Genomic DNA, 23,778 nt, shown 5'->3' with positions numbered 1-23,778 from the left:
ATAGGGTGTTGGCTAACTGTTACAGGAGGAAGCTATCCAGGATGTTGTTAGGGCACGGTCCAGGATGTTGCTATAGGATGGTATTAGAATCTGATGCTAGTGAACATTTCACCAGAAAGGGTTGAAACAGAGCAAAAATCAAGGATTTTGAGTGAACCATGTGAAGGGTTTTCCTAGATTACGTCACATATGTATTATTTGTGTTAAAGTTTGTCATGTTTAGTTGGTACCTTCCAGTGTTCACAGGACTTATTACAGTACATGCATTTTCAATGAGCATGCCCTCCTTTATTATTCATTTGAGTATGGCCAGTATGTTTGGTAAGGTCGCTGACCAGGGTCCTGAAAATCTAAGCAATACCTATATCTACCAATGTCTGTAACAGGTCAGATGTCCCAAATGTAGTAAATCAGTAGATACATTATACTATGGACCTGTTGATTGATGAGTTAAGTCGGATAAATTGGGCCACTTTTTGGCATGAAGGTCCCCATATCTCCAACCTTGTTCAGGCCCATTATAGGTGATGGCCCTTTACCTGACTTCACCCTATATAACATTAAAAAAAATGTTATAAATCATAACATGTACAAATGCAAGTGCATATCTGTCAGTTAAGCATTAAGTACAAAGGACTAGACCACTGACCTTGTTTTTGTTGGTTGCGCTAAAGGAGCGGGATTTGTTCAAGACGTTTCGGATCCCCATGGACACGTTTGTGACCTACGTGATGACCCTGGAGGACCACTACCATGCCAACGTGGCCTATCACAACAGCCTGCACGCTGCCGACGTCACGCAGTCCACGCATGTGCTGCTCTCCACCCCTGCCCTGGACGTGAGTCTCGCCTCCTGGATCTCCCTCAGCCAGTCCACATTACAATACATTACATTTGCCTGACACCTTTTAGCCAAAGTGACTTATCACATGGCAAACAGTTTAAGCTTTCTAAGAAATTCAAACAACAATTCCAGGTTTTTGTTTTAAAAAGGTAGAGTGAAATAAGAAAAGGTGCATCAGTGAGTGCTGTTTTTAAGCAGTCAAGTGTCAGTTATAGTCAGGTGGAAAGTCTAGGATTAGCAAGACTAGTTGTAGTACAGTACGAGAGGAGATGTTCTCTGAAGAGCTTAGGAAGTTTGGATGTTTGTGATGATTGCTTAGAATCTGGACGCATCCCACTGAAACAGTGACCTTGAAACATGTACAATACAAATGGATACAAGCCTATACCCATGGATTTAGGGCGGTGGTAGCATATTAAGGAGCTGGGCTATGTAGTAGCCTGAAAAGTTGTGGGTTCAATTCCCGACTTCCACCGTTGTGCCCTTGTGCAAGACACTTAACCCCAAGTTGCTCTGGGGACAACGGCCCTTGTAATATAAATTCCATATGTAAGTTGCTTTTGATAGAAGCGTTTGCTAAATGTTCGGTAAATGTTACAGATTTACCTCTAGAGTCCGTCCCTATCTACCCGCTGTACGGTTTTAGCCTCCCTGCCCTCTTTTGATTCCTCCTTTCAGGAGTGGGTTGGATTGGCATAGAAGGCTCAAGTGTCATCAACACTGTTAACATTCACACTCATATTTAGGGCCACATTTCACCACCGTTCTCTCCAGATGTGCACCTCTTCATATGTCTGTCTATGACTATATAAGACTAGACAGATGGAGTCTCACGTAGGATGTACACAGCAGTCCAGCATGCTATGAACACAATGCAGGTTTCAACTGAATGTTGAACATATACCCGTCACTCTACTAAAGCAACTGAATGTTGACTATATAACCGTTACTCTATGAAAGCAACTGAATGTTGCCTATATAACCGTTACTCTATGAAAGCAACGGAAAGTTGAATACATACCCATCACTCTATGAAAGCCACTGAATGTTGACTCTTCCATTAGGCCGTGTTCACTGACCTTGAAATCCTGGCGGCGTTGTTCGCTGCTGCCATCCATGATGTGGACCATCCTGGTGTCTCCAACCAGTTCCTCATTAATACCAGTAAGTATCTTTCTTACACATACCCCTCCCACCTCCCCCATGCCCAAGACACCAACACACAACCTGTTCCTCATTAATACTGGAATACCGGTAAGTATTGCTCTTCCACATAACCCCCCCTGTCCAAGACATCAACACACAACCATTTCCCATCCATGCCCAAGACACCCACACAAAGACACACAACCAGCTTCTCATCAATACCAGTAAGGCTGACACAGAATCCCCCCCCTCGCCCCCAACACATTTTAATTTATTCAATTTACCTTTGTTTGTATTTCATACTGTGGTTAAACAGTTCAACAAAAACACATGATGATGATAACCATGGAAACAGTGTTAATGTCAGTAGCCATGCAGTAGTAGCAATCACAGCTCGACACTCTGCCCACGTGTAAATATTAGTGTCCACGTTCTGCGTTTGTGACCTGGTTCCACTCTGTTCCAGACTCAGAGCTGGCGCTGATGTACAACGACGAGTCGGTCCTGGAGAACCATCACCTGGCCGTGGGCTTCAAGCTCCTGCACGAGGAGAACTGCGACATCTTCCAGAGTCTGAGCAAGAGGCAACGGCAGAGCCTCCGCAAGCTCGTTATCGACATGGTGAGACCCTCAACACCCTCGATCATCGGATTACACCCAGATATTACATTTTGACCCTTCTTCCCGATAGTACAGTGTCCAAACCAATGTCCAAATATGTCCAATATCCAAAAGAGCCAGACATTGTCCAGTATCAGGATGTGTGGATTTCCTGATTACTTACCCTGTGACCTTGGCCGCCCCTTGCTCTACTGATTGAGCTACAGGAACCCCTCTCACTTCTCCCATAGTATTAAAGCACTAGCCTAAGACTTTGCTTACCAACAGGTGTTGTTTCTAGTATAAGCTGCCTAATGTGAGAGAACGGTCGCCTGAGGTAACGTTATGTTATCTCTTTTTGCTAAGGTGTTGGCAACGGACATGTCCAAACACATGAGCTTGTTGGCCGACTTGAAGACGATGGTGGAAACAAAGAAAGTGACGAGCTCTGGAGTGCTGTTGTTGGACCACTACACGGATCGCATCCAGGTAGGCACGGACATCTAACGGGCACGGACATCTAAGACACCCTTTGGTGTGAAATATAAACAAATGGAATCATTAGAAATGCTTTGGAATGGTAGGACTACAAACGCTTTGGTATGTGTGAGGGACAGTTGAAATACAAACAAATACACATGACCTAAAAACAGGAAAACACAGAAGATTAAATATTGTGGAAACCCCCTACGAGGAAACACTCTTCATGTACTTCATGCAGCTTTTCACATGACATTTCTTTGATCATTTCAAGCATTTGTAATTTTTTACAACAAAAAGCAACTGAAGCTAGCTGTTGCTTACGAAATTACCTGAGTAAGTCCTCATACAGTATATCAAGGTCAATGTGTGTGTGTGTGTGTGTGTGTGTGTACATTCTTAGGTGTTGAGGAACATGGTGCACTGCGCTGACCTGAGCAACCCCACCAAGCCTCTGGCGGTGTACCGGCAGTGGACGGAGCGCATCATGGAGGAGTTCTTCAGGCAGGGGGACAAGGAGCGAGAGAGGGGCATGGAGATCAGCCCCATGTGTGACAAACACACCGCCTCAGTGGAGAAGAGTCAGGTACACACACACACACACACACACTCAGATGTCTTCATACTGTACATGCACATTCACACACACACACACACACACACACACATGTCCATACACACACACACACACACACACACACACACACACTCATGACGTAATCTGTAACATATCCCATCTCTGCAGGTGGGCTTCATCGACTACATCGTGCACCCTCTGTGGGAGACGTGGGGTGACCTGGTGCACCCCGACGCCCAGGACATGCTGGACACGCTGGAGGACAACCGGGACTGGTACCAGAGCACCATCCCCCAGAGCCCCTCGCCGCCGCCCGACCACCCGCACCACCAGCTGGACGCCTGCGTGGACAAGTTCCAGTTCGAGCTGACGCTGGAGGACTCCAGCGAGGGCGGCGATGGTGGAGGTGGTGGTGAGATGGAGGCAGGCGAGAAGGAGGAGGCGGAGGAGCAGGGAGACAAGCCCAGCCAGAACCACGTGGACCGCAGGGAGGCCTGCTGCTACAGGGAGGAGGATGAGGAGGAGGAAGGAGAAGAGAAAGGAGAGACGAAGGGCGCGGAGGAGGCGGAGGAGGAGGAGAAGATGGAGGAGGGCGAGGAGGAGGAGGAAGAAGAGGAGGAGGAGGAGGAGCGCGTCGGCCAGCCCGGCCGGCGGCGGCTGCAGGTCCAGTCGGTGGTGGTGGAGGAGGACGAGGGGCACTCAGAGGGCAGCCCCGTGGAGCCGCCCGAGGAGAACGAGGCGGCCGAGGAGTCGTCCTCGCCCGCCGACGACACATGAGTTACGCCCCATCCCCAGCGCAACGCCACCGCCGCCGGGGATTGTGGGATTTCGGACATCCCATGGGAATATTCTTGTTCAGTACCCCACCCCTAAACCCCCACCCCCTCCCCCATTCCTGAGGCACCTGCTGGCGATGTGTGGCCAAGCCAGAGACTAGTGGGACTTACGTAACAACTCAATAAGACATTTCAATGTCATTTTTTTGAAAAAGGGAACACAAACAATACAGATTGATGCGTAAAAATAACACAGCCACTGTAGAACTGGAGGGGAAAGCTGGGAGTGTTGTCAAATATGGGTTTGAGATTTAGAGTGGAGAGAGAGAGAGGAACTTAGGGAGCCGTTAGTTGTAGGGCTATAGGAGACAGTGTAGCAATCTCGCACATACATGCACACACACACACACACGCACAGTCAGACAAACAGACAGACAGACAGAGACACACACACACACACACACACACACACACACACCTAGTATGATAAATATCAAATATATCACATATATCAACATGCATAAGAATATATGCACGCACATATATGTATGTGTGTGTGTATGTGCTATGAAGGGGATTTAGACTGAAGGTGTATCTTTCTGGAATAAGCCATCTCTATATGGAATAACTAAATGGTGAGTATCAAGTCTGTGTTTGTCAACATTTTACAGTAGAACTCTGTCCTCCTCAGAACTACCTATGATAAACGACCCTGAGGGACTTATTTTTCCATTTCTGTCGGAAAGAATCCGTCAGGACGCTGGTTCCTGTGAGCGAGCTTGCAGGTCGCGCGAGGCGACGAGGACAGGATGTTGTTGTTGTTGTTGTCGTCGTTGTCGTCAGGGGGGAATCTCGGTCTCAGAGACTGGACTGCCGTTCCCTTCCTGTCTACCCTTTACCAGGAGTGCTACCGGAGCAAGATGGCTGCGTGCCTTTCTGAACCAGCAGCTCCCCAAACCGGAGCTGTCACGAAGCAATGCATCGTGGGACAGGAGTGTCAGCTTTTGTCTTCATTTTTTGATTGTCACTTGCTTTAAAGGGAAAAAAAATAATAATAATACAATATTTACTGATCTCAGATTTTTGTTTCGTCAAACATCGACATTGGCATTTTTTGAATGTTGTAAGTCTTCCTTTTACTGCTTTTGTGTTCCTCATCACCATCATTTGCATCAAGGAGAATTTTTTAATTTAATTTAAGTTTGTTGTGTGTGTGTGTGTGTGTATCATATATTAAAAAAAATGATAGTCACTTTCTGAGGATAAGCCATGTGATGCTTTTGAACATATGTTTCGCCTAAATTCTACTTACAATACTGTAGTCCTGCCAAATAAATGCGGAAGCAACAGAGTAATGTCAAGAGCAGCACAGTTTCGCACTCCGCCTCTCACCCGCAACCCACCCATCACACACGCAGTGCTCGGTCTTGCCCAAACACTCTCAGTCATGTCTTGCCAAACGGACTGGTTGGAAGCCAGATCAAGCAGAGGAGCTTTCCATATGGTCAGCGAAAGACAACAAAAGAGAGAAATAGAGAAAGAGAAGAGAGAGAGAGAGAGGGAGAGAGAGAAAGAGAGAGAGAGAGAGAGAGAGAGAGAGAGAGAGCTGACTGAGTGTAGAGACAATTTGAATAAGTTACGAGCGGATATATAGGGAAGCCACTCACCACCATTGTTCCGTTTGATGCTTATTTTGCCTTAATGTCAATAGCAGGATTCCTGCCTGCCACTATGTAGATTTCTAAGATACACTATCCCAGTATACTTACTGTAGGTCACGTCTGTATGCCTCACTGTCTATAAGTGTCTGTTTACATTGTACTTTCATTAGCATATGGAAGTGTTTGCAGATGTGGTTGGAGTTCGATCTCTCTGGTACAGTGACGTAGCTGAGGTAAAATCTGCATAAATGGCCTGTGTTGAGTTGAATAGTGTTGCCTAAAAAAAAAAATCTCTTAAACTTGTGGACTGACAATGGAATTAGAATAACTGTTGATGTGCCATTGGATGTTTGAGGCCCAGGGTTCTAGCTGTTTTGTCTTGTGCGAGCATTACCCATTGATGAAAACTGTGAGAAAGCACTTAAAGAAATGGGCGAGAGAGGCACGTGTGCGTTGGGAGGTGTCTTACCTTCGTCGTGACTTTGATGTCTCAGTGTGGACAAAAGCTTGCGCGTCTTCAAAGCAATCCGAGACACAAAGAGTCCCACATCACTTGGCATGAGAAACGTGAGATCTGACGTTTGAAATGAGCGACAGAAGTAGAAGTGCCAGGAAGTGCCATCAGTTTGAGGTGCTGTGCAAATCAGAGGGTATCAATGGCAACTGTGCTGTTATACAAGCGCTAGAGGTCACCAGAGGTCACTGCTTGTGTCAATAAGGGACATTGTCATATGCGTGTCATACCTTAGAGACGTTTTCTTTGTCGTGTGGCTTTTCGTTCTTGTTGTGTGCTCTTTAAAGCAAAGAAATATGCTATTTGCCATTTTAACACGATACTGTAGCAATCATTTCTTAATAAGAAATTATTCAATTAATTAACTTGCTGCCATTCTTTTTTGAATATAAACACACTAAATACCACAAGTGTTTTCTTTGAACAGTTTGTGTACAGTTTTTATTTTTGTATGATTCTGGTCGATGGTTTTGAAATTGAATAATTATAACAACATACAGTATAATATAAATATTAGCATTATCACTGCTTGTTTTGTATATATTGTAATGTTGGATTGTACATTTGAAATCTCCTGAGGAGCCAATCAGCCTCATTTTAGTTGTACTGAGATGTAGTTCCAAATTACAAAATCATCCTCCACATCCTCTCTCTCTCTCTCTCTCTCTCTTTCTCTCTCTCTCTTACTCTACTGAAATTCTTGCTATCTTTATTTATGTACTGTATATTTGAATATTTGAATTGTATGAATTGAGATGGTCAAATCATTGTTTAAATCTCAAATCTTTCTGTATGCGCACTTTAATTTTTGATTGGTTGTGCGGTAGATTTTGTGGGGAAAGTTTGATTGGGGTTTGTGTGAGTGCATTCATCCATGCGTGCATGTGTGTACATGAGAGAGAGAGAGAGTGAGTGAGTGAGTGAGTGTGTGTGTGAGCGAGTGTGTATGTGTGTAAGCATCACTATTGCACAAGGGAGGAATTGAGCGAGCTATAGGAGGAACCACAGAGCCTGGTTCCAAATCTGTACATTGCACCCTTACTCTGGGAGGAATAGATGACTACTTTGATGAATGCTGCGGCAGTGGGCAAGAAATGTATGATGTGTGATGTCTCCTGTGAGATTGTGTTTCAAGACAGGCTATAGTATACGCATAAATAGGAGGGATTCAAGCTTTGTTTTCCCCTGTTTTTTTTTTCTTTCTTGAGTTAAACTTTCTTTACACTAGACTCCTTTTTAGAACAATTCTCTGGGCTTAAACCGATGTGTTTCTTGTTCACACATTATGAAAATAATAAAAATGGAAAACACCATGAAATGATTGTAATATTTGTAAAAAAAATATTGCTGTAATGTGTAAATGTGTTCAAGTTATTTTATATTATATTATTTTTATGAGAGGTTTTCTTTTGAGAGAACTGAGGTGTCATTTTGTGAATAAAATGCATTTAATAAGCAAACAGCTATATATATATAAAGTATATATATAAAGTGTGTGTATATATATACACACATACACATCAGTATATATTTTTCTTTTATTTCACTGTTCAGTACTGTAAAGTGTGTCAAACCTACAAATAAAGGAGGATTTTTTGAATAAAAAGCATGTTATATTGCCGTTATTTGTTAGAGCTACAGATTACTTTTGCATGAGGAGTGGACAACAACATGTTTGTGCTGCATGATTGTCTAATGAAGGGGTAGGACATGACACGGGGCAATATTAGCTTTCCCGCAGTTGAATGAAGCAACTTGGTAGATAATTATCAGGACCTTTCTGTCAAGCCAATTTTGCATTTTGCTTGTCAGCCGGTTTTCTGCCTAGAATGAATTCCGTCTCTTCAGTATTCACCCTGGTGCTTTGTGCTTTTTCCATGGGGCAACAATTGTGCCAATGAGGAACATCTGTTTTTGAAAAACATGAGATAGAGTTTTTTCTTTATAGGGGCTTTATAGGCTTTATATTGCTTATAATAGCAATTTAAATTGTATTTTTTGTATTTAGATATGATGTATAATAGTACTATATAATACTTCTGCAAGGCTTAAAGCAGCCTGCACTGATATTGTCTTTAAACAAGGGTTCTTTCTAAAATAGGCTATTAAATGGGCTAATTGAAATAAAAGTGGTTCAATTTGGTATCCTGAACAGGGCAAAGCAGCAGGTTGTGTGTGTGCGTGAGTGTGTGTGTGTGAGAGAGAGAGAGAGAGAGAGAGAGAGAGAGAGAGGTATAGTAGGCTAGGCCTATGCTTACACATACATGCCCCCAAATGTTCTTGCTATTTTCTCCTGGAATTGTGACCTGCCATGACAGAGCATTAACAGTCAGATTAATCATAATAGGCCTACTTATGGTATAGGCTATATTGAAATATGTAGCACCCTGAATCAACATCTGAACCATGCATGAAACGAGTCGCATGGCCTTATTAGCCCTTGTGCCAGAGGGGTTGGTCAGTACCATCTGAGGGGAATAAGTCTCATGGTGATTTTTGGCAAGGTGTACCACCCTAGCATTGGTAGTAGCTTTATGTGTGTTATCACCCTGTTTATGTCTCTATTATACACTTGCAGAGATATATTGCAGGTGAATAGGCTACGCATTTTAACTAATAGATACCCCCAACTTCCATATAGCTGATTATTGACAGTCAATCATTTTTGTATTGGATGTTTTCTTGAAATGTTATGTATAAATATGTAAATTAGTAATCTAATGAAATATGCACTCATTTGCACATATTTCAAGTACAGAAAATCTTTGTACATTTGTTGAAAAATGGCCTATATGTTTCCAACTTTTTATACTATAGGTTGCAAATCATTATATCAAATATATAACAACCTCCTCTATACAATCCTCCAGTGTAGGAGTATAACTGGAAAGTAGTGTTTGAAAGTGCAAGTGTTCAGAATTGTGAAAATGGTGTGGGCCTTTTTTAAAAAAAAAAAAAAAATGGCTATTGGCCATAACATGCCAATTATTGCACATTTCAGTAGGCCTAGATAATCACTCATTTACTCATAAACGTTCAGTTAAATTGCAATACAAGAAAATAATCAGAAAGTGTTGTGCGGCTATCTATTAGTTCAAATATTAAGCCTATTCACCTGTAAGATATCCCTCCATTGACATAGCATAGGCCTACAATTGTCATAAACAGGCTGGTGAAAACAAAAATTCTAGGGTTGTATACTTTGTCATAAATCACTATGAGACTTATTCCCCTTGAATGGTAGGCTGCCGAATCCGATTGACCAAAATTAGGGGGTCTTGTTCAAGGACTAGATAGCCTACGATGGAGATGCGTTCGACGTGTTCCAACACTGTATGCGTAATGCCATGCGTAATGTCCGCCTGCCCCATTGGTAATGCCATGCCAGCCACCATTTCCCACAAGGCATTGAACAAAATGGCCTCGCAGTAAACCAATCAAATCAGAACAACACAATGCGTCTGTAAACGCTGGACGCCTCCCCTGCAACGGCTACGGAAGTAGGTAATGAATGATTAGCTGATTTACTAGAACCGGTCAAATTATAAGTCCGTTTCCTTGAATGCAAGGTTTTGTGGGCTATATTGAAAGATACGCAAACGTACTACTACAAACGGTGAGAGAAATGTTTTTCAGAAAGTTGACTTGACTGTAGCGTCACATTGATACTATCTCGTTTAGTAAAGACATTGTTCGAATTAGCATTGGCGCTAGCTCGTGACCGTTAAACCCCTAGACAGTAAAAAGGTCTAATCTTGCTGTCTGATAAGGCTTTAGCCAGAAAGATCTTTCTCTTATCGCTGAAGTAACAATAGCTAGCATTGGTGGATAGCTGCGTTAAACAAGGCAAATCTCAAACTTCCGTTTGGGAGGTTCCTTTTACGTTATGGGTCTGAAACAGTCTTAAAACGTTTTAAAACATAGCGTAGGTGGGGATGGGGTTGATGGGAATATGCAATTTAGTCAACAGTAGTTGTGAGCTACCCTCCGTTATGCATGGTTATATTTCTTCATCATTTCCACCTCAATGTTCGTCCTGACAGCCATTATTTTTCATTTTTAGGTGTGAACAACCTGAAGGTGTCTTGTGGCGCATCCCCTCTGCATCATGTCCTGTGCGTATCTACTGTTGGGTATAAGCATCTGTGTTAGCTTTGCTAATGCTGTTGAAGTTCAGCGGCCTCGTGGAGTTCCTCTTTCCAGTAAGTTACTGGGGATTCACTGGACCTCCTGTTGAATGTATAGAATACCAAGCGAGATAAACACTTTTCTCATCTAGTAAAGTTCACCCACAAGTATCCTCACATTGTTCTGTCTTGGCCTCACCTCTGATAGAGCGGCAGTTCTATGAGGAGAACAAGCCATTCACCTGTCTGGATGGATCTCGAACCATTCCATTCGACCGAGTAAATGACGACTACTGTGATTGCAAGGATGGGTCAGACGAACCAGGTGCGTGGTACTCAAATAACAATGCACAGAACAGAACATATTTCACACCATAGGCTTACACGGCATGAGCCTACTGTCACTGGTTCAGTATTGATGTGTGTTTGTTTCCATAGGCACGGCTGCCTGTCCTAATGGCAGTTTCCACTGCACCAATGCAGGATACAAACCCACTTTCATCCCTTCATCTCGCATTAACGATGGCATATGTGGTAAGGAGATGTTGCACCTGCCCCAAACTCTTGCCAGGCCAATATGGTATCAGAATAATAACTGATCCTGACACACATGAAATGTTGAAGCGTTGATAAGAGATGACACTGAATTTATGATTCACTGATTTTTTTAAATGTTCTTTTTAAATTACTTATCTATGTGAAAAACTCAGTTTGTTTCAACTGTTTATTTGGTACATTCATGTATTTACCTGATGCAAATGCAAACATGTACTGTATGTCACCTTAATCTTTCTTAAAATGTGTTCTTTCCACAGACTGCTGTGACACAACTGACGAGTACAACAGTGGAGCCTCGTGTCAGAACACCTGCAGGTAAGCTCTTCAATTCATTACATCTGAGCAAGTTGAATCCGTGTACAGATCATCTGTGCGATATTGCGATATTCTTTTTCACCTGGGCTTAGGGAAAGCTACCACCACATATGCAACACTACATTTTGGTCAGACACAGGCGAGCAGGCAGGATAAGCTTCCATCTCTGTAAATCTGAGTGTGTAGATACTTTTGTTGATTAATTAATATGCCTGTTTGAGCTTTGGACCTTTTTTAGATTCCTAAATGTGTTAAGCTAGAGGCTTTATTTTTAGCATGGACAATGACCGCTCTGGACTAGAGTGTACTATGGCTCTCGCTTGTCCAGGTGAATATTAACTCGTGTCCTTTCGAGCTTTTGATGTGTCACAAGAGAAATGCGTGCACATGTCATCCAGGTATGACCCGTTGTTTTTGCCATACTTTAGAAATTCCAATGGCCATTTGATATGTGGATTTACAATTCCATACAGAGCAGATGTGTGATGGACCTCTGATCTGCAGCTGTACTATCAGTCTTGCAACTCCTCCAGTGGTTTGCAGTGTAAATGTGGTGGGGTGGTGCTGAGCGCCTTGCGTCATTGGCCCAGAGGCTGCCAGCTCACAGCAGCCCGAGTTCAAATCCTGGTCAAGCCTACTGGCGCCCAGCTGACTCAGCTGTCTAGATCTAGTCACCTGTAGCGTTTCTTGGGGGGCTGGGAGGTGTGTGACTTTCGGTAACCTGGGTGATACACCAGCCCTCAAACTCTGGGTCGTCATGGTTCCTCCCTGTGGAACCCTCAAGGAGTTCAAAGGCCAGTTTGACTGCAGATGAGCACTGAAACACACAAAGCCTGTTAGACACACGCACGCACACACGCACACACGCACGCACACACACTCACACGCACGCACACACACTCACACGCATGCACCAATGCACCAAACCCTCTAGATGTGGGTCATTGTACCTTTAGTGTGGTGCGCCCCTGAGTGCTAAACGTCACACGTGTGAATGCTGAGCGGTTGTGTTCTGTTGGCCTGTAGGGAGATGGGCCGTCAGGAGAGGGAGACTCTCCAGAAGCTGGCTGAGATCGCCAAAGAGGGCTTCCTCCTCAAACAGCAGCTGATCACCGAGGCCAAGAAACAGCACGAGGAGAAACAGGTGAGGAAGCGGCTGCATCCAGTAGAGCAGTGGGTCCCAACCTGGGGCCCGCGCACCCCATTAGGAGTCGCCTGAGATTGCAGGGGGTCCACACAATGTTGCCTGGGCGGAGGTTGTGAGGGTACCAAAATTAAATTGGCACACAAATAAAATCCCAATAACATGATCCTAAAAACACCCAATTGGATAACCAAAACTCGGTATAATCCAAATTAAAACATATTTTTGTTCCACATTTAAATTCATGTAGCTATTTATTACCTCTGACCTCTGAACTTGTGTAGGTTGGACTAGGCTACGCATTGGTTAATCATCCCCGGACCCCGATTGTTGAGTAAAACAATGTCTTGTCTGTGTATGCATGGGTAGGGGCCCTTGCTTGTCTTAGACACAGGCACAGGCCTTAAAGGAAAAAAGGTTGGGAAACACTGCAGTTGAGGGAGGGGGTGGTGTCTCACTTACAAACTGTGTTAAAATTTAGTTATGATATGCCCACACCAAAAGCAAGTGGATGGAAAATCAGAGCAAATTGGATTGGATTTAAGATCATAAAATCCATGTTTCATCTGTTGCTGGGTGAAAAATGACTTTGGAATGTGCACATCCAATAAACTAATACCAGTTACAATTAGCTACAAATATCACACATGCAGCATCTAGTGTGAGATGTTGGTCATCATGCAAGCTCATTGTGGACTGTATTGTTATTAAGTGGAGCTCCTTAGACAACATTAATGGCTTTGTATAACATTTCCGTAATCTTTTTAGTCAGTGGTATAATGTATCAGAATAAAAGCAATAGAGATAACCGAGGAAATATCATTCGAGTGAAGTGAGATCCGTGAAATCCGAGCGAGATCCATCCATCCATGAGAGAATGCCAGTTTCTTCCTCTGCCTGATGGCGGTATCTCAGCATACAGGAGGCTGACGTGTGTCCTCTGCTGCTGTCTCTGCATAGGGCAAGATTACGGAGATGCAGACCAACCGCAGGACCATGGAGGAGAAAGTGGAGGCGTTGAGAACGGTGAAGGAAGTGGCGGAGCAGCCTGAGAAGGAAGCCAAAGAGAGCCACCTCAAGGCCTGGGAAGGTAAGTGCAGCCTTGTAGTTAACCGAATGGGCCACAGTGTTTTGTAGGCTTATCACGTTGGATGTCTTGCATCTGCCTAATGTTATTGAGTGAGTGGTGTAAAGGTTCATCCATATGTGGTGACAAAACATTATTTTAAATGAAATGTAAATCATACCATCAAAGCATATTTCACTGGAAATAGACATAACATGATACTTTTCTAGATCTTGAGAGTTAGGCTAAGCATTAGTTGTTGTTATATCTTAAATAAGAAGTGTTGCAGACATGGAATTGACCTCGTGAAAATTGCCATCTCTTTATTCCAGACCAAAAGGCTATTATTCAGGCCGAGAAGGAGAAAGCCAAGATGGCGGAAGCATTTTTGGAACTGGATGATGATGCAGATGGCTAGTAAGTGTGTGTGTGTGTGTGTGTGTGTGTGTGTGTGTGTGTGTGTGTGTGTGTGTGTGTGTGTGTGTGACAGATTGCTTTGTGTGGCTTGGCCAGTGATTAATGCTGTTTGGTGTGTGTGTGTGTGTGTCTTTGTAGCGTGTCCGTAGCAGAGCTGCAGTCCCACATGGAGCTCGACCCAGACTCTGATGGAGCTCTAACTGATGCTGAAGCACAGGTATTCTTTCTTTCTTTCTTTATATCTATCTATCTATCTATCTATCTATCTATCTATCTTTCTCCCTCTTCTGCTTTGTCATCTTCTTTTTAGTGCCTGGAAATGTGACCCTCTCATGCATTTGCAGTCAGTTTGCAAGCGCTCTGGTGAACTCTTGGTCATGTGTGTGATGTGGGTTTGTATGTCCTCAGGTCCTGCTAGGTGGATCAGACAAAGTGGACACCTCATCTTTTGAGTCTGCATGGGACAACATAAAAGACAAATACATATCCGAAGTAAGTCTCTATATCTTTCTTTCTCTCTCTCGTCTTTATCCTGGGAATTGTTTTTGCGCACTCCCTCTCCATGACTAGTCAAGGTCAGTTATACTCCTGTCTCATCAGTCAGTACAATTCGTTTCACCTTTGCTACTATTCTGTTGCAAGACGCTCTGGTTTCAAGTCAGAAGGCGATCACGTTGGCAGTACAAGTGTTAGTGGTAATAAACAGACCCTATGTATGGAATAATGTATAGAATGCTGGTCATTGCTGGTCATATACTTAACAACGGTCTGTTATAGAGAACGTTGGGAAGGCGTTGGGAAGGCCTGTTCATGTGAATGGAGCATTCTGCAGCATTATGGAAAGCTGTGTAGTCTGTAACAACAGAGGTGAATTGGACCACCTCTTCCACTGTTACTGCTGGTGTGGGGTGTAGGGGTGTATGTGTGTGTGTGTGTGTGTGTGTGTGTGTGTGTGTGTGTGTGTGTGTGTGTGTGGTCCGTCCCCTCCTCTGACGCGCTCCTCTGCGTGCTCTCTCTCAGGCCCAGGCCGACTCCGCCGCAGTAGATCCCCCCGCAGAGGACAACCGCCCGCCTGTCCCCGACAACGAGCCGTACCACGACGACGAGCCAGTCGATGAGGACGACGAGAACGAAGATGACGACGAGGACGATGACTACCCCGAGGAGGACAGTGACAAGGTGCAGCAATGGTTCCCTCTCTTTTGGGATTCAGTTGTGGTCAGCTGGTCATGGTCTCTCCTCACAGGCCACAGTGATGTGTAGGCTGCTACAGTAACTTCCTGTGTATTAGCCGCATTGTGTATCATCCACAGGACAGTGTTTTAAAGAAGTTAAAAGAAACAAAGCAATATTAATACCATATTAACTGTACCCGTGTATTAATTTAGCAAAATCAATGTGTAAGCTGCGGCTAATAGTTTATTAATAGTAATAGAAATTACGGCGCTGGATACATGATCCATAATATCATGCATCTCTCCAGCATGTACATTCCACATATACTTTAACTGATGAGGTAAATGGTGTGTGTGTCTGTGTGTGTGTGTGTGTGTGTGTGTTTCCTCTCCCGTAGCCCATACCCTCTGTGCACACCCCGGAGAAAAACGAACAGGACGAAGAGGCCATGCCGCCCTACGACGCACAGACCCAAACCCTCATCGATGGTGAGTGAGCCTGAGGTCATCCGTCTATACTGTAATAGCTGGCTCATAATGACTGAGTAAGTGTGTGTGCGTGTCTCTGGGTCTGCGTGTGTGTGTCTCTCTGTGTGTGTGTGTGTGTGTGTGTACGGCCATTAGTATGCCTTGTGTGTGTCTCTGAGAGGTCAGCTCTCAGCCTTTGCTCTCTCCCCCGTTGTGCAGCTGCTCAGAAAACCCGCGACGACTTTGATGAGGCCGAAAGGGCTCTACGGGAAGTGGACGATCAAATCAAGTAAGTGCCATAGCGCTCCCCTCTAAAAAGTTGTTCTAGCTTGTTTTTTTCTTCACAAAAATTCTCTGTATAACGCAAGTACATTGAGCCATGAATAATTTAAAAGGCAAAAATGTCTTCATTAAAGCGAATATTTATTCATTCAGCTTTGAGATGGTCATCCAAAATGCACAGACCTACAGTGCAGTGTCATCTGTATGGATCCCATGACCCACCTGGTTGTTGTTAGTGCTACATGAGGTTTAGGGCCACTAGATTTATGAAGTGTGTGTGTGTGTGTTCTCACAGGTCCATCGAAAAGGAGCTGTCCTTCGATTTTGGCCCATCTGGGGAGTTCACCTACCTCTACAGCCAGTGCTACGAGTTGCCCACTAGCGAGTAGGTTTTCTCCTCCATACACACACACCCTCATGTTAATTGCTGGGGGGTTTAAGATGAGATAGAATATCCTCTTACCAGGTACCCGGGTCTCACGTGACCATCCTCCCAACACTGCAAATGCCTTGTTTGGCAGCTTATCATGGACTACCATAGTAATGGCATATACCATATGAAAGCTGAGACTCTCAGAATATGTACATGTAAAGATTTCCATGAATAAACATGTATTGCCACACAACAATGTTGGTGGTCAGTTCAATAAGGGAACAAAGAAATAAATACATAAATAGTTAGTTTTTAAGAGTAGTTTTGTAGTGTTCAGGTCACTACTTGAGTGTAATAGTGTCTGATTGCTGAAAGTAAGAAGCATACCTGTATTCCAACTGGAACAAGCGGGTGATTTGGATGAGAGGGGTCTCTTATTTTGTCTTATATTTTTTATCTTATTGTTATATTATTCTTATTTGAGTGACATTGTAATGGATTTGTAAGGGACTGACTGGAGAGTTGAACCAGTTCTGTCAGTAAATATATATGCGGTCTCCTCTCTCTCTCAGATATATCTACAGGCTCTGCCCCTTCAACCGAGTTTCACAGAAACCCAAATATGGGGGATCTGAGACCAACCTTGGGTAAGACTACAACTCAGTCAGCTCTACTTTTTTTTATTTAGTATAGGTTTTTTTTTGTTGTAATTTTTTATTATTTGTACTTACCTTTTTTTAGTGTAACTGTCAGTGTGTACTGTAAATGTGCTTTATAAATACATTTTACTTACTTGCTTACTATTTTTCATCTTTCTTGTCCATGCTTCTCCCTCCCTGGCTCCCTCTGCCTGCAGGTCGTGGGGCTCCTGGGCCGGGTCGGAGGACAGTAAGTACATGGTGATGAAGTACGAACACGGAACCGGCTGCTGGCAGGGGCCCAACCGCTCCACTACTGTGAGTCACTCGCCACAAACACTCATATAGAGAGACCACATGTACCTGTGTGTGTGTGTGTGTGTGTGTGTGTGTGTGTGTGTACATATAACATTGAGCTAATGGTAGCTTGGGGACAAACAGTTTTATACTCAACATTTTCTAGAGCATTATGCTAAAGTCTGATTCATTTTCATTTCAAAGTGTCGGTATGTTTCAACAGTGAGCAGTTATTTTCCCGATACTGACCAGTGTCCTATACATTATCCCTTACTCAAAGCACCCTTGGGATGAACTAGAACTGACATTGCGAGCCAGGCCTTCCCGTCCAACATCAGTGCCTCGCCTCACAAATGCTTTTGTGGATGAACACTGTAATTTCCCATCTATTAGCTGCGGGTTATACATTGATCTCACAACATTTCTTCAGCTATGAGATTAATACACAAGGGCCGTTAATATGGCATTAATATGGTTTTGTTTCTTTTAACTTACATAAAACACTGTCCTGTGGCTTATACACAATGCGGCTAATACACAGGAAATTCCCACAGACCCTCCCACATTTTGTGGGAAGACTTACCACCTGAGTGGAAGCTGTGGTAGCTACAAAGCGGGGCGGGGGGCAGTTCCATACTAATGCCCAGGATTTAGAATGGGATGTCATTGACGTTCCTGTGGGCGTAACGGCAGAGGTCCCAGTAGAGTGTGTGTACTCTGTACTCATTATCATCATGATCAATCATAGACTATAGACGTGTAGATATCTACTTAATTCGAAAGTGAATGTACCATGACATGAAATGAGTATTTGACTGCTTTAATATGTGATTATGCTGAACTGGGTTAGTTGTTATTGATGTGCATAAATCATATAAATGTCTTTATAGACAGTCAGGACATCTATCAGGGTAATGGGTTATCTATAAGCACTGCTGCGGGCCTTACGTTTATGTGACAATGAGCGTCACTGTTCTTTTCACACTGGCTCGTCAGCTGCACAAAAGCATCTGTGTGTGTGTGTGTTGCTAGGTAAAACAGACTTGTTTTTATAATACACAGTGTGTGTTTTGCTTGTGAACAGCATTGTGTTTAGTCAGTGTTGTTGTGCTGTGAAATGGTGGGTTACTTAACGCCTGACATTAAATAACAGTGAATCCCTCAGGCTGAAACGATTTCATTGTTCACTCTGCTGTTATAAGGAAGGACGTGCTGGACCAAAGTGTGGGTGGGAGAAAATGTCTAAAAAAGCTGTAATTTACTTACTTAGACGTTTTCATGGTGGAGCCACTGAAGCAAAGCATATGATATTATGTGTGTATAATTTAATATGCCAGCATTTTGCCACAGCTCATTAAGTGTAACATTTGTGTGTGTATGTGTGTGTGTGTGTGTGTGCGCGCCTCAGGTGAAGCTGATCTGTGGGAAGGAGACGGTGGTACTGTCCACCTCTGAGCCGAGTCGCTGTGAGTACCAGATGGAGTTCACCACCCCAGCTGTGTGCCAGGAGCCTGTCAGCCCCGACGCTGGTCTCCACACAGAGCTCTAGAGAGCACAACTCCCCCTAGAGGTCAGCTCCACCACTACACCCTCCAGTCCAATTAAAATAAAACCTTGTAAGCCAACGGCACTGTATGTCTTTTCCATAGTCATACTATTGCTGGTGTTATTTCTATCGTCATACACCATACATTCCTAAATATTGTTACACTACTTAATTTCATTGTGAATTGTGTGATTGTATCCTGGTCACATGTAATGCTATTTATTCATGAGTTTCATCAGGTCCCTTTCCACAGGTGTATTAATCAAGCACCATGCAGGCTGCATTCATAATCAAGGTGCTTGATTGTATACACCTGTGGAAAGGGACCGGATGAAACCCATGAATTAGTACAGACAGTGTGTGAGGTTTACTTGCATTTGCTGGGATTTCTGATATCAGTAAAAATAAGATGCCGTTATGATCTGTACTGTGGACAGCATATATATAGGTTAGGCACATAGTATGCTTCATCATCACTATATCTTATATTATATTAGAGGCCTTCTTAGGCTCTGGACTGTGGTATGAGTCTCCCTTTGACTTTCCCACTCCTGTCCCTCAGGTTGCTGATGTATCGGGGACTTAGGCGCTCATCCAAGATCTCATCCAAGATCTCCGTGACCTCCCTGTCCCTCCGGGCTGTCCCCCGCGAGCTCCAGGACTCAGGTGTCCCACCACTCTACACCTGCACACAACTCTGTCCTCCGGTTCAGCCCACAATCACAATCACTGTCGCACTGCTTTTTTACATTCCATTTCTGCTAGAATCAACTAATAAAAGTCCATTTTAATGTGCCCCAAATTGTGCCGTTCTCTTTATTCAAACCCCCTCCCTCCCAACCAACTCACCTCAGCCAGATACTGTTTTAAATCAGATGGTTTGGCTGGCGGGTGCTAAAACGTAGCCACAGTGGACTTGAGTGCATTTGTGGACTCCATGCTGAAGCTGCGGCTACGGCTACTTTAGCATCGTTGGTGGTGGCAGGGCTTGCCAAAAGTAGGGTCCGTGATGGCCTGTGAGGATCTGCTTCTACCACAGGAGCAAATGCTATATCGTGTTCTAGCACCATGCAGTCAACGGATGGCCTAATTGTTGGACTGAGCCTCGTGAGTCAGATCGTCTGAGTGGCTGATGGGAACCACCCACATAAATGCAGGCAGCGGGGGAAACAGGAAGAGAAAAAACAACTCTGACCAGCGAGATTTGTAACTTTTAAGTTTTTATTTTTTTTCTGGCATGTAAAGTACAAATAATTAAACAATTCCATGAAAAAGTCCTCAAGCATCTTCAGCTGAAATCCCAGTAATAAATATCCTAAACTAAACTGAAAGGTTTATTTTTTTTCCCTTGGTTACATTTTTTTGTCGTTTGTTCGTTTGGTCGTGTTTGGAAGTATGAGATTTAGATATTTTCTTCAACCCACCGACATTAACGTCAGTTTGTTTTGATCTAGTTTTTTTGTTTTCTTAATAATTGTACCATTCCTGGATAATGTTGTCAGAAGAACATTTCTAAGTAACTCTGTGTCCCCTCTAAATAAATAGACACAAATACAGTTGGTTGAGAAACAGAGGAACCACTGACCCCGTTCCTAGCTCCGTGACCCCATCCCCCACAATGCATCTCTTCCCTTCTGCTATTCGAGCTCTGATGATAAATAGCGCCCCGCTCTTGGGGTGGCTGCCATTATTTGTTTTTCACAAGCCCAAGTGTTGGCCATGTCTGGGTTCTGAGTGCAGTGGGAAGAAAGCCATTGTGGGAGCACTCGGAGCCTGCGGGCCTTTGTCACTACTCCAGAATGTTCTAGAAGTGGACGCAGGCCCCGGCTCTGCCCTTGCCCTAGGTCTCACCCCAGGTTCCGACTCACAGCGGGCTTCAGAAAGTGGCAGAAAAAACAAGACTGTGATTTAGAGTAAATAATCAAAAGGTTTTCATTTAACAAGACAAACAGAACACAGGCAGTAAAGGCATAACATCTAGCACACAGCATGTATGTTTATACACCTCATTTAGTTTTATATAGCAGTGCATTCTTTGCCTATGGAGAACTTTTCCAAATTGTAATTCTAAAGCTGTTTTTTTAATCTATTTGTTCCCTTTTAAAAGAAAGAAAATGAAAAAAGGTGTAACCACATTTTGGCAAAATTAAATTCGTTCAAACTTGCAAATATAATGAAATAAACCATAAATATACACAAAACATACTTTATACGAGGCAATAATAATAATAATCAATAATAATAAATAGTTTTTAAGTTAACAATAAGTTAAAACTACAAGCTTAAAGTCGCCCAAATAATACAAGTTTGTTGGCGCTATATTGAATTTTTTTCAGTTTAAATTATTTAGGTTGCAACAAAAGCTACCACAGACTTTTACAAACACAATCGAACACATATTGATTGAAATAAAAAGCTAACTAATTCTAAAACCTGCATACACTGTCAGAACAGCAACTAAGTTTAAATAATGGAAAAAATAGAAGAATCGTACCCAATAAAAGCGACCAAATAAAATCTTCGACCCATGTGTGTACTCTATGGCAACGTCAACAACACAAAGATACGCTAAGTTAACACGTGAATCCGATATGTAAAGTAAATCAATAAATTACAGGAAAAATGATAGTTTGAAATTGACATGGGCTAAAAGTGATGATATATTAGACAGTATCCCTTTCACGGTCTTTTTTTATGATTGCTCTTTTCTTCACCATAAGCAGCTGTTTGTGGTTGTTGTTTTTAGCTTGCATGGTCAGAGCAGTAATCGAGGGCTGAGGAAGGGATAATGGACTTTTTCAGAGACCAGAGCTCTCAGTGCTTGTTTGATTCCTTTATGAATCGGTTAGTTTGACACATATCTTTTTTTAAATCTGTTTGTCATTGTTTGATCCTTTCACTATTCCGCAAACCATTTCTGTGTGACGTTTAATTTTCTTTTTTAAAAAATATATATATCTTTTGTTCTCAAGTCAATATAAAAATGAAGCACATTGCACTTACTGTTCCATAGGAAAGTTTTTTTGTCTTTTAAATGATTATTGTTGCTCTAGCGGTGCGTCATGTTTGTCTCCAGCCATTGTCCTGGGCTCTCTATGGTAGGTGTGTTGTCTTGTGTGTGTATCTCGAGGGTCAGTTGGTTCTCTTTTATCGTTTTGGACTCTATAGGTTAACACTGGGCCCACTCTTGCCTTGCCTCTGCTCTAAACCTTCCCTTTGTCACCTACAGTTAGTTGCATGAGGCCTGATCTTCGTGAGTAAAAGGGGGAGAAAAAAGGGCTTGACTTTTGACTACAAATTGGATCTTGTTTTTCGGAACACCACCAGTGAACAAACTGGACAGAGGTTGAGCGGCTTTAGCGGTGAATTTTGGACAGGGATATGATTGAACGGATGGATATGTATCTGAATGTGTATGAATGCCTAAGCTTGAAGAAGACGGGGGGGAAAGGCCGGCTGAATACTCAGCGGCTATATATCTCATAAAGCAGGAACTCGTAATATGCTCGGAGGATATGACTTTATACTCTGAATGATGAGAGACTCGGATATGTGCAGGGTGTTGTTGCGTGTGTTCTCACACGGAGCTATGATACCATACTTTGCTGTGGGACAAGCTAGGACAGTCTGACTCGACTGTAGACCCAGCTCTGATCCTCAACACGAAATTGTTGCGGAGTACTAATGTGCAAAGGAGCAGAAAGAATTTTTTCTGTGGTGAAAAAAACAGTATCGGCCTATTTGTGGTAGGCAGTCCAGGCAATTAAACATATGCATACAGTCTGACATGGGCTTTAGAAACTAGGCTATTCAGGTGCATCCAAAAAGCAGTAGAAGGCTACAGAGTGTTCTGATAATGATATGGTTATAGTGCCACATTCCCTATCTGGTGTACTGAAGAAGAAGATGCAGGAAGTGTGAGGGTGAAATGTACAGTTTGGTTGGATTTGCACTGCTTAGCACAGCCATGGTATAGTGTTATGCCAGTCACTTTAAAAACAGATTCTTTGGTGCATCGACGATGCAGAAGCACAAGGTTACATTGACAATTTCCTCCTCAAAGGAGGAACGGAAACAGAGAGATGAGATGGTTCGGAACTGGTGAAAGCCTCACCCTCTCACTGCAGTCTTTTTTTTATCTTGGAGATGGCCTCACACACACACGAAGGAATAGCGAGCTTTACAGTCTGTCCTTTCGCGTTGGGTCATCTCTCGCCCCATTCTATTCTATTCCTTCACGTGGCACCTCAGGCGACGAGGTCCACTGCACCGCCCGTGAAGCAACACTCTATGCAACGGTCAGAGGAAAGGATCTTTTTGTTTTTCTTCAAGCCTCGTCCTTTTTTTAAAATCATAATGCATACATCTGGCATAGCTATGGATTCAATTACAATTGCTGTGACTCTTTTTTTCTTCTGTTCCATGTTTTGTTTGTTTTTTTTAAAAAGATATTGTAATGGTTGCACTGTTAGATATGCGCAAGATATATGACTTAGTCCCCCACCCATTCTGCCCCCCCACCCCCCCAACCCTTACACCGCACGGTCAGGCCCTCTCTCCTCAAAGTGGAAAACTCTGAAAATAAAGCCGCGCGGTGTCACCGAGGACACCCGCGCATAAGAATCTGTAAAAATGCTGCACAAGGTCTTAAGTTTTTTTTTTTCTTCTTCTTTTTTTCTTCGTCTTTTTGTAGATATAAAAATATATTATTCTCTAACTTAATCCTTTTCAAAGAGATCATTGTCCTCTTTGGCTAAACACAGCGTTATTTAGA

The 23,778-nt window shown here is 43.2% G+C and overlaps 2 protein-coding genes across 8 annotated transcripts in view; both read left to right on the top strand.

Moving 5' to 3' along the window:
- Positions 1–8,219, top strand: part of pde4a (phosphodiesterase 4A, cAMP-specific) — a 59,825-nt gene extending 51,606 nt beyond the window's left edge. For all 4 annotated transcript variants that reach the window (XM_062532830.1, XM_062532828.1, XM_062532831.1 and 1 more), the window contains 6 exons: positions 675–839; positions 1,909–2,008; positions 2,457–2,611; positions 2,957–3,079; positions 3,474–3,656; positions 3,816–8,219. In XM_062532830.1, coding sequence (XP_062388814.1) covers positions 675–839; positions 1,909–2,008; positions 2,457–2,611; positions 2,957–3,079; positions 3,474–3,656; positions 3,816–4,424 — 1,335 coding nt within the window. In that variant the 3' untranslated portion in view covers positions 4,425–8,219. The remainder of the gene's footprint in view (positions 1–674; positions 840–1,908; positions 2,009–2,456; positions 2,612–2,956; positions 3,080–3,473; positions 3,657–3,815) is intronic.
- Positions 8,220–10,019: 1,800 nt separating this feature from the next.
- prkcsh (PRKCSH beta subunit of glucosidase II) lies at positions 10,020–19,799 on the top strand. 4 transcript variants are annotated; one of them, XM_062532826.1, is made up of 18 exons: positions 10,020–10,102; positions 10,662–10,800; positions 10,934–11,050; positions 11,164–11,259; positions 11,541–11,598; positions 12,625–12,742; positions 13,703–13,832; positions 14,141–14,225; positions 14,364–14,442; positions 14,634–14,717; positions 15,246–15,404; positions 15,799–15,889; positions 16,088–16,157; positions 16,446–16,535; positions 17,096–17,170; positions 17,380–17,479; positions 18,867–19,028; positions 19,567–19,799. In XM_062532826.1, the coding sequence occupies exons 2-17, from the start codon at positions 10,707–10,709 to the stop codon at positions 19,005–19,007; spliced, it is 1,587 nt and encodes a 528-aa protein (XP_062388810.1). In that variant the 5' UTR covers positions 10,020–10,102; positions 10,662–10,706; the 3' UTR covers positions 19,008–19,028; positions 19,567–19,799. The 4 variants fall into 4 exon arrangements, with proteins under 4 accessions (XP_062388810.1, XP_062388811.1, XP_062388809.1 ...); XM_062532827.1 differs by having other exon boundaries at positions 10,079–10,098; XM_062532825.1 differs by having other exon boundaries at positions 10,079–10,214.
- The last annotated feature ends 3,979 nt before the right edge of the window (positions 19,800–23,778 follow it).

The sequence above is a fragment of the Sardina pilchardus genome, chromosome 3 (genome assembly GCF_963854185.1).
Source record: "Sardina pilchardus chromosome 3, fSarPil1.1, whole genome shotgun sequence".
In the NCBI taxonomy this organism is placed as follows: domain Eukaryota; kingdom Metazoa; phylum Chordata; class Actinopteri; order Clupeiformes; family Clupeidae; genus Sardina; species Sardina pilchardus.
This window is presented reverse-complemented; position numbering and strand designations above follow the sequence as displayed.

Bases quoted from the DNA above. Each gene is read 5' to 3' on its own strand.
- prkcsh (XM_062532826.1), top strand. From the start codon at position 10,707: ATGTCCTGTGCGTATCTACTGTTGGGTATAAGCATCTGTGTTAGCTTT. The intron at 10,801-10,933 runs GTAAGTTACTGG...CACCTCTGATAG, and splicing joins TCGTGGAGTTCCTCTTTCCA to AGCGGCAGTTCTATGAGGAG. The intron at 11,260-11,540 runs GTAAGGAGATGT...TTCTTTCCACAG, and splicing joins CATTAACGATGGCATATGTG to ACTGCTGTGACACAACTGAC.